Here is an 11,004-nt window from a genome sequence, read left to right on the forward strand (position 1 = left end):
ACGTTGAAGACCGAACACGGACTGGACACACAAAAGGAATAGACACAAAAGCAAACGAGAACCACAACCTAGAAACATGAGCAAGTAAAACTCAGAGGATCAACAACTAAACATCAACATCTCATAATTCCAAAGGAAGAAAAAATCCAAACAAACTCAAAAACCATGGTCAAATACACTACACCATGACAGAATCTAATCAACCATTTCATAATTGTCTTTTATGCCAAAATAAATGGACATTTATATAAAAGAAGAAAGCTTTTTTGAATTGGAAATGTCTGATCTCTTTCAGAATTACAGTTTGAACAAAGCTCAAATCAGCACTTGTATAAATGGGTGAGTGCTCTATAAACCACTTTGAGTACTGGGGTGGAGTAGTACAATACACAAGAACCAGTCCATTTACAATAATCATGGTGATACATGCATGCAGCCCAGGACACGTTAGATCACATATCAATGATCCCCATTAAATTTTTCACCTGGTCCAACTCACCACTACCTAGCCATGAGCCCTGGATGGGCTGGACATGCTCAAATGTATAATGAAGTTCTCCTGGGAGATCTTTTTGAAAACTTTGAAAGAATTCCGAGGAAACTGAGTCCAATTGGAACATGTTCAACACATGCACTGCTGACACACGTATACAGAGCCTCAGCTGCAAGGTGTTTGGGAGCTGTTATACAGGTAATGCCCAACAATTGAACTACATCTGGCACTTTAATTCAGTAATAGTGCATAATATACTGTTTCAACATGTAGTGGACTTAAAATGTAGTGGAGTAGTAAAAAAAAAAAAATAGCAATGGGATGTACTGTGATGTGGCTTGAGAGCATGTATGGCAACATTTTGAGCTTTTCTCTTTCAATAAAGTATTACACATTAAAAGCATATGAATAATGAAATATATTAATATTAAAATAGTAACACATTCTACCCACAAGTTGTTAGAATGCTGAATTGCTGATTAGGATATGTACAGAACTGCACCTAGGACTGTCTGGCAGTGTTTTAGTTTTAATTATTTATTATTAGTGTCACGTGCACTTTCACGGGAAAGCGTTTTTGTATGATGTTCTTTTGTGTGTATGTGTTGGAGAAACACCCTTTCGTTTTGCCTGCACTATGGTTGCATGCAGAGCAAACTGACAGTAAAGCTTAATTTGATTTAATATAGTATAGCAATTCAAGATAAATAAAAGGGCTTCATTGCATATTTTAATATTCTTGTAAGTATGTAGTGGTTTTGTGCTCACAAGAAATAATGATATTGTTCACACCACAGATAGGAAGTCTATAGGAAACCATTTATATGCGTTTCATACGACAAGGGTTGTACAAATAGGAAATGTAAGATTTCTTCAGGTTGTAGTTACATAACATATCATTATACAGTGGGTTTTGTCAATTAAATGTGATGGTTAGGCGTACATAAACCCTCCAATAGCAACAACATTTTTGCCAATACTGTAAAAATTATGATTTTTAATATGTGATGCACCAAGCAAAAAGCCAGAAAAACAATCCCAGCTGTGCTTTAAAGAAACAAAGCAATAACAGAATCAACAAACACACTTTCTAAAGGTTTAGGTGTTTGTTATTTTAACTTTATTGCCTGTGAATATAACTAAAAAGTTACTACATGGAACAGTTTCATTGAACAGTTTGTAATGTTGGTCCAGCAAACCTGTTGGCTATGAAGAAGAGGTTTAATCATTTACAAGTGTGCTACAAGTAACTCTTTGCATTAAAACTAAACCACAGTAACTAATAGAGATAGTATGTCATCTTCCAAATGGAAAATATTTTAGCTTTGTTTAGTTTTTATCTTTCTTTGTCTTTGGCAGCACAGAAATCTGAAAACAGCCACAATAGAGAGAAGCAGCACAGTGACCACAGACAGCAATATGAACAGTACATCTAAAGAGTAGTAAGAGTACCAGGGCATCTTATAAGCCTCTGTACGCAGGTGACGAGCCCCTTTGTGGCGCATCACATATTCTACCCAGAAGACAGCCTTCTCCATGGGCGTTATTGGCTGATCTCTGTGCAAACGTGACAGTCTTTGAATGTTCTGCCTGTAGCTCTCTTGATGGATCACTTCCTTAAGGCCTCGCTCAAAACTGTGGCCATTAACATCAGCTAGCCGAATGATCTTTCCAGCTCCTCTCTCCTGCAGTCGCAGAAGGTTGTCATACTGGTCGAAGAACAAGGGTATGCCGAGCACAGGGACCCCATAGTAAATGGCCTCCTGGACACCATTAGTTCCTCCATGAGCTACAAAGACTTTGGTCTGTGGATGACCCAGAAGATCTTTCTGTGGCATCCAGTCCACTATTAGTGTGTTGTTTCCCAGTGTAGAGGGTCGGTCTCCATTATGCTTCCAGATCACCTGAACAGAAAAACAAAACAAAAAAATACATTTCAGCTCACAATGTTGAGTAAGAGCACTTATCTTTCTTCATGAAGAGGCAACTTGACAAGAAGAACATTCTGTTACATAAGCATAGTGTTAACCTGTGCAATTAAGAGACAAAACAAAGCCTGCAGCATTTTTTACCTTCTGGGGCATCTCGGCAAAGACACTGGCGATTTCATCTGCAATCTCTTTGGGCAAAGCACTGACATAAGTTCCCAGACTCATGATGATCACTCCATGCTTCCCGGCACTCTGAAGAAACTCCTCCAGCTCTGCTGGCAGAGGCCGAGCTGGTTTGCACTGAAATCCTCCTATATAGACTATGTTTGGCATAGTGGGGCGAGGGAACTCAAACACAAAATCTGATCTGAACAACCAAATGTCTGCTTGCTGTAGTAGTGAGATGACATCACATCCACCCTCAATATACTTATTACACATGTCATCATAGATTGGCAGAAAAATAAAGTTCTGCTGGAACAAGGTAAAGATATAGAAAAATATATTTTTGATCCTCTGGATAAAGCTCATTTGGTCTGTTAAGCCAGATCCTGGCACCGGGATATATGAGAGTGGCGAAGGGGTCAACACAAAGTGGCCTTCCCCTCTAGGGATCCAGCGTACAAAAAGTACTAATGGGAGTTTGAGATATTTGGCTAGAACAGCCCCTGATGGCATGACAGGATCAGTTAGAAGCAGATCATACTGGGAAGCTATTAATATTTTCACCATATTTTGATCATCAAGGATTTGATTCATGACCTCAGACCACAATGAATTAAATTGAAAAAGCACAGAGAGGAATTTTTTTATACATTTGAAGGAATTTAGCAGTGAAGCTCGCTCTCGTTGCATCTAAAAATGGAAAGAGTGTTTAAAACATGTTTATCACACACAAATTACTTAATTTCCCCATCAAATGGAGCCAAAGATGTCACATACCCTGATGTATGCCTGTATGGACCCATCTAAAAAATGCTCAAGATCTTCATCCATTTCAATTGTAATGGATGTGTAAAGATCAGACTTTTCAGAGATGTACCAGCTGGTAGACGGCCTGATCACAGTGAGGTTGTGTCCCCTGGCATGAAGTTCTTCGAGAAGGATTTTCAGATTGACCCAGTGGCTGCCATCTACAGGAACCACAAGAATGTTTCCTCCATTGCAATGTGGTGTAAATGAAATCAGGAAAAGACTGAGGAAAATGAGCATCCCACAGGCACAAAATGACGGCATCGCTTCTGTAACAGACCAAAGCAAATAGTGATCCCCTTACTCATAACACACTTCTCGCTGCCTGACATTCAAGTACAGGTAGTCTTATATGTTCAAACTTGGAATGATTTCATATACTTGTATGACAAACGACAGTACACATACTGCAGCAAGATTCCATCCAAATCTTTTCCTTACCTATCGTCAGCAGTTTAACTAAAGGAATCCTTGCTCTCTACATAATGTAAATGAGTTACCTGATGTCTTTCTCCCCTCACCCCAGATGGGGAAAAAATGTATTTGTGGTAAGTCACTAATTTAAAAAGCACATTTCTGTAAAGCAGACAAGGATTTCAATTACCCAACAAAAGGTAATATAAAAGCTGATCATTTCTCAAACCAAGAATACCTTAGAAATACAAAGCTGCATAAAACAGCACACTGGACCACAGACACATATTCAGCGAACACAAGAATAGGCAGCCTAGAGTGCTGTGTTAGCTCTGTGGTTGAGCAGATGACCATATGTCGCATGGCCTGGGCGGAGGCAGGGAGTGAGTGGATCAGTCAGACACATACATACATCTGGTCAGAAGTTTTAGAATGCCCCAATTTTGTCCCTGCGCCCCTTTTGCCTACTTAAAAACACTCCAAGGTGTTGTCATGCTACCAATGATATGAGTTACACACAGCGCATTTAAATCTTAAATGGGCCAGACCACTATAGTATTGCTAGTAAAATTCCTACATAATCCATTTCCATACCATGAGGTCAGCATGTCTACGTGGTCTTTATACAAGTTATCCTTTTCCAGGATTATCATTCCTTTCCAGCAGAACAGTAACATACCTCCTTACTCCCTGTACATCCCAATTGCAAATTTCAGCTGAGTATCTTGACACTAGAGTTAAATCCAGCGCAGACTTTTCTCCAAGTCATTTTTCACCATCTTGACATGTCATGCAGTTATAAGAGTAAGGACCCTTTTTAAAAATAAATTAAAAAAAAAAAAAAAAAAAAAAGGATTATAGATCATTGTAATGCCTCCTTCCGTTAGTGTTATAAAATGATTTAATAAAGTTGTTTTATTATTTTTATATATACAGTGCAGTGTGCTCATAGTAAGTTGGCGTTCCGTGTTTGAGGGTCAGAAGCTTCATCCAGTGGTATGACTGGGCTGAAATATTGAGATGACGTATATTCATGGTGTTTGTAGGTAGAACTTAACAAAAAAGCATTTTTCTACTTAAAAAAGTAAGTTGTCTACATGTACACGTTTCAGTGAGTTGACTAATCAATGTTAAAAGTCAGTGCAACACAGAAATTAATAAACACCTCCTTAACTTAAATGTTTGAGTATATTGAGCAAAATACTTTCGTCATCAATCAACAACAGAAAATATTAAGTTTGTGTAACATGTAAAAGTGAGTTTGAACATCCTTGGTGTTTGAACTGCCCATAACTGGACCATAACAAAAAAATAATTACAACTGCCATAAAAAAAGAAGAAACGGAAAAAAACAGAGGTTTGCACCACTACCTGGTAAGTTTCTTGTTTTATAGTCTTTTATAAATATGTACTAGTTACAGGAATTTACTGCTTAAGTTTATTCTGACAATGGCAGCTACATGATGTGAATTGACACTCTGTGTTATGCTAGTTGTTACTCTATAAAAGTATAAAAGAGCGTTTGTATTTTTTCCTGTTGTTAATGAAATCTGTCAATTAAATCTGTCACTCTGGTGGTTACTTTGGTTAGCCATAGGTGTGTATGAGACCATGCATACAGCAGAGGGTAACCCCGTAGCATATGTTCGTATCATCACAGGCGTAGCAGTTGTCTGCATTCTTATCACTTTGTGGGAGTAGAGGTGTGTTTCCCCTAGACCAGGGGTGTCAAACTCAAATACACAGTGGGCCAAATTTCAAAACTGGAACAAAGTCGTGGGCTAACATTAATATTTATTGAAAAAAAAATCTTCCTCCAGATATAAGAATGAATCTTTTCTTATGGACTCAAACACGTTTTGCTGAAAAACTGAATATGGAACAAGCAAAGCTTAATACTAAACAATATATATATTAGCTGTATAATACCAGTAGGCCAGCTCTAATAGTAATTTGGTATGGCTTTGCGGGCCAAATGTAATTAGGCTGCGGGCCAAATTTGGCCCGCGGGCCAGAGTTTGACACCTATGCCCTAGACTGTGTTCGGTGAGTTAACTAAGCATTGAATTTCAAAATATATTAATTACAAGTTATATTTGTACACTTTAAATTTGATCGTTTTAATCATAGTTTAGCATAGTAAAGTTGCTAAAGTTAAAGTTGTTAGCTAGCTTTCTTTTAGCTAGCAAACGTTCCTCGTAAATACAGAGTACATTGTCAATTTTTCCACTTATACTTAAAATTTGTCACTTGTCAGGGTGCATTTGGTTAGCAGATAGACCTTGCAGACAGCAGAGCATGTTCAATTTGAACCTGTATATGTTCAAATTAACCAGTCAGCAGCTGCCTGCATTTTTATCATGGTGTCAGAGTAAATTTGTGTTTCAACGGTCTTGGGTGAGATAACTAATTACTGACAGAGTGAAATGTGGTGGATTTATGCCAGAGTATTTATGTGAGTAAAAGTATTTCTATCAAATGTATTGATATTTTAAGCTCAAATGTGAAATATGCCTGAGGTTAAAGTTAGTTGACCTAGCAAGAAAAAACAAAATTGTGTGTGTGCACACAAGACTTGCTTTTGTTACCTTCTGTAATTGTAAGCATAATGTGAAGTGTGGGATTGTGGCATGTCAACAGTGGTCTTCAAATAATTAAAAAGAAAATTCTCTCACACATTTGGATATGACACAATTTTTCCAATTTTGAACTACAGTCTGTAGATTTATTTATTTATTTATTTTTTTAATTTTGGATTCATCTTTTCAGTGTTTCATTGTAGTGTTTTAGAGAAGGTTTTATACTTAAAATAACTCAAAAGCCTCGATAAGTCTTTGTAGTCTTTTATAGTCCTTAGAACTCAACAAAAACTGTTTGAAATAGTCTCCAAATCTAGGTTACATTTACTTTCACTCACCTTATCCTACTGCTAGCAAAGGGTGCATTGAAAGCAGGGCAGTATGTAACAGATTTAATTCAAGTTATAAAAATTAAATTGTTTATTTGTTAAAAACAAAAATTAAATCAATAATTAGCAAAACGCTAGTCCTATAATAATGGATTGGATTTATATAGCGCTTTTCAAGGCACCCTAAGCGCTTTAATGTGCCATTATTCATTCACTCTCACATTCACACACTGGTGGAGGCAAGCTACGGTTGTAGCCACAGCTGCCCTGAAAAAAGTTAATGTTTAATAATAAGTTAATGTTTAATAATAAGCAGATTTGCAAAAACAAATTGCCTTATGTTGCAATGTTAGTTTTCTGAGGTATTTTAGAAGGGTGTGATTTAAAATAATTGTTATTTGGAAGACATATACATATATATATATATATATATATATATATATATACACATATATATATATATATATACATATATACACGCATATATATACATATATACACACATATATATATATATACATATATACACACATATATATACATATATACACATATATATATATACATATATATATATACATATACATATATATGCCGCTTTATTTAATATACCTTTACAAATCTTTATAGTGGTTCTCAAAGTCGGTCATCAGGCCCCACTGCTCTGCTTGTTTCTATTAATAACTAAACACTGTTGATTGGCTGGTGTGTTCAGTTAATCAGAAGTTGTAGACACCATTGTGGAGTAAGAAAAACAAAGTGAATTGGTATGTTTTAGCTTCTGATTCAACACACCTTGTCCAGGTAATAAACATGCTACATTTTCTTTTGTTACTGAGGTTGTTTGTGGAGGAATTGTACTGAAATACATTATTGTTTTTGCCCACTCATTTATAATTAAAGGGCTGCTGTAATGTTTGATTTATGTTGTATGACACAGAAGTGTATTACTTCGAAAATGTTATGCAATAAACTGTTTCATCATTTGGAATAATTTAAATGGCTATAATTGCATGGATAATTGTGAGTAGGATATATGTAAAAAAGTAAGTTAGATTAACTCAACTAATGTAATTTGTCAACCCAATATTACCAGAAATTCTAAATTAATATTAGGTTGCTTAAACTTAATTATGCTTTCACAGGTCAAAGTAAATCATGTTGGTTCATTGAACCAGTTGAATTAGCCAAACCTAAAAATTACTTGCTGGATTTACTTAATAATATGCAAAATTTGTAACTTAAAAAGCTGAGTGGAAGTTGTTACCTCAATTTTTTTAAGTTGAGCCAACAAAGCATTTTTTAGAGTGTAGACAGCGGGAGTGGAGCAAATACAGTGAAAATCGGGTATTAGACCTGATTTCTAATCCACTCCGGCTATATTTATATATATAATATAATATCTATAACCATTATCAAGTGTAATGTGTAAGCATGCTGCAAAACCCTCTGCGCTAATGACAACTTACACATTTGGAATTAAAAACATGGAACAACTTCGTTTGACTAAGATATTTTCAGTTATTTATTACTTACCTGTGTATAGAGAGCCACAGCACTGATTGGTGAGTGAGGATAATGTGCGCACCAATTTCTCTGACATAGTCTTATCAATCATTAGCTTACATCACTAGCTGTCATGCAAACATGACAAGTGAAATCTCCCGCAGCAAGCTTAAACATGTGAGAGGTTGATCGCGCAGAGAATCGCTGAGCGTTATGTGAGTGCCTGTGTAAAAGCAGCAGGATATATATTTTCGTTCTGCTGAGCCAAATAAGACAGGTCAGGGTGAAGAAGTGACAGCCAAAGAAAAGCTTACCACAAAACAGAAAAATTATGACAAATCAGACTATAAGGCAAAAAGAAAGTGCAGCTTTATGGTTTCATGGACAAAAGAATTTTTGTGGCTGCAATATGATGAGCTAAATAACCAGGGCTGCACATAAGTGGTCCGCAGGTGCGCATTCGCTGTCAAAATAAAAAACGCCACAAGATAAGAAGTTGCAACGCGTGTTTGCATACATAAGATTTTCTGGAGGAGGACAGACATTTGTTTAGAACTCTTAAAGATGTCAAGAAGCTCCTTTAAGCAATTAAGTAATTACCTCCACCTCCAAAGAAATGTCAGAAGGAGTCCAAACCACAAAAGAAGCGCGTATTCTCAGAAAAGTGGTTGTAGGAGGTGAGCTGGCTTCAAACAAATGATGAACGCACAGATGTGGTGCAGAATGTGCCGTGAAAATCCCACTCTAGCGGACAAAAACACTGCCTTTTATATTTGTATTAGGATTGAGTAGTGTCATGATTGGCTGTGTGGCAAGCAGAAGTGGTTGACCCAAAATTGCAGGACTCTGGGAGACGGGAATAAACTGAAAACACAGCTTTATTGCTGGAGGAATGATTCACAAAATAAAACTTACAAAAGCAAAACAAAACTCCAAACCGAGGTGCTGGAGGACTGGACATTACAAACACACAGCAAGTTGAGGGCACGACGCAACAGGGAGCACAAGAAAACACAGGGCTTAAATACACAGGGGAGTAATTAGGAAATGGACAACAGGAGGGAGACACAGCTGGGAGAAATTTGGCTAACGAGACAGGAGAAAGGTAAAACTGAACACATTGACATGAGACATGAACTTTCAGAATAAAACAGGAAACTAACAGACACAGAGAAGCATGGACAGACAGAGGCTGTATCCCAATTCAGGGTCTGCAGCCTTAAAGTACGCAGCCTTAACGGTCCACAAGGGCCGCGTACTCAAAGACCATTAAGGCCATGAGAAATGGGACGGTCTAGCCTCCTTCGCGCTGCCCAGGTTGCCTAGCAACCATGATACTAACAGCTGGAAACCTTTCATACAGCTTTGTTTGACAGAAACGAAGGAGACAATCTTTTGTTCATTTGTTTGTTTGTTTCTACATGAGCTTTGATCATTCTCTGTAAGATTAAGGTCAGCGAACGGCGTATATTTTAAAGTAAAGGCTTTAAAACCAAGTTAGTACAAACGTCACTTATGTCACATAACTTTGCCGACATGTGGCCAACAGTAATGTTTTAATGTTCTTTGTTAGTAAACATTTGCACATAAATAAGTGACATAATATTCAGTACTTACTTAAAGTTTACTCTTCCGGTGCCCCTCATCCACTGTTTTTTTTCAGCAAAATTATCCACACCCACTGCCGTGCTATGCATTCTGGGATATGTTGGGCCACGAAGTCTACACCGCCACATCCTTAAAATTCAGGGAAATGAAGGACGCATTTAAGGGCCGCATTTCGAGCAGCCTTTGGATTGGGACAGCCTTCGTCGCGTCGCTGTGATGTAATCGGCCTTAAAATGCGGCCTTTAAGGCTGCAGACCCTGAATTGGGATACAGCCAGAGGGAACACAGGCAGGCATGAAACAAACACACTAACACATAGCAAACCTAAACAAAAGACAAGGCAGAATAAACAAGAATATAGAAGAATATAAAGAAACACAAAACACCGAGTCCTCACATTTACCTGGGAGTGGGGCCATCCACACTGTTTAATCCATTCACGTTGTTTTTGACTTTGTGAATGGAAAGAACACAACTCCTCCAGACACAATCTCTCGGAGTATCGGTGGGCACACCGCTTCTCCATCTTGCTTGAGATTAATGTTTGTCGGACACAGTAACGGTTGCTATAATGTTTAATTGGACAATGGCCCTTTCGGGGGAGGGGCCGGTGAGAGGTCAATTATGCCACCTCTTTTGACATGAGAGGTGTATTTTATAATTTATGTATTGGAGTAATTACTAACAACTACTTTAGTGGTGTAATTTTCTGTTTATTACTTTGACTACTTGGATTTTATGAACAGCATAGAAACAGTTGTTTAAACAATCTCTTAAATTTTACTTTGTTGTCTTATATTTTTTCATGTAGGATACGGACAGCGAGGCAAAAAGCTGCATGGAGCAAACTGTGATGGGGGTGTACGTCATCCAGAAGGAGGGTGCTGAACCTGAAGATGACCCAGAGGACGTTGGTGTCCTGATTGAGGGTGTGGAGGCTAACACTGATTTGGGTAACATTGCACAAGCATGGGCTCTGTTGTTTGGACTCATATACTGTTTGAACCTGAGCTACCCACCAGAACTTAAATGCACCTTTGAAGTCCTCCAGAAGATACTTTTAAATCTTGATGGACAAAAGCTCTCTTCAAAGGCACAGTTTCTGAAAAACAAGCTTATGGGGTGAGAGCACTTGAAAATGACTGATAGGTCAGTAATAAACTCTCTTTTCC

General features: G+C 37.6%; 1 protein-coding gene and 2 long non-coding RNA genes across 3 annotated transcripts in view; 2 read left to right on the forward strand and 1 right to left on the reverse strand.

The window, feature by feature from the left end:
- The window catches only part of LOC146509953 (uncharacterized), a 119,613-nt gene that overhangs the window by 13,290 nt on the left and 95,319 nt on the right, over window positions 1–11,004 (forward strand). The gene's annotated exons all lie outside the window — the stretch shown is intronic.
- LOC146509955 (UDP-glucuronosyltransferase 2C1-like) lies at window positions 1,323–8,605 on the reverse strand. Its single transcript, XM_085174465.1, has 4 exons — window positions 8,255–8,605; window positions 3,367–3,665; window positions 2,566–3,279; window positions 1,323–2,397 (listed from the first exon to the last, which is right to left on the reverse strand). The coding sequence occupies exons 1-4, from the start codon at window positions 8,334–8,336 to the stop codon at window positions 1,813–1,815; spliced, it is 1,680 nt and encodes a 559-aa protein (XP_085030591.1). The 5' UTR covers window positions 8,337–8,605; the 3' UTR covers window positions 1,323–1,812.
- LOC146509956 (uncharacterized) overlaps window positions 7,310–11,004 on the forward strand; it is a 28,669-nt gene continuing 24,974 nt past the window's right edge. Inside the window, exons 1-2 of the long non-coding RNA XR_014876420.1 lie at window positions 7,310–7,522; window positions 10,644–10,981. This is a non-coding gene — a long non-coding RNA (uncharacterized LOC146509956). The remainder of the gene's footprint in view (window positions 7,523–10,643; window positions 10,982–11,004) is intronic.

This window comes from Neolamprologus multifasciatus, chromosome 10, assembly GCF_963576455.1.
Source record: "Neolamprologus multifasciatus chromosome 10, fNeoMul1.2, whole genome shotgun sequence".
Taxonomy (NCBI): domain Eukaryota; kingdom Metazoa; phylum Chordata; class Actinopteri; order Cichliformes; family Cichlidae; genus Neolamprologus; species Neolamprologus multifasciatus.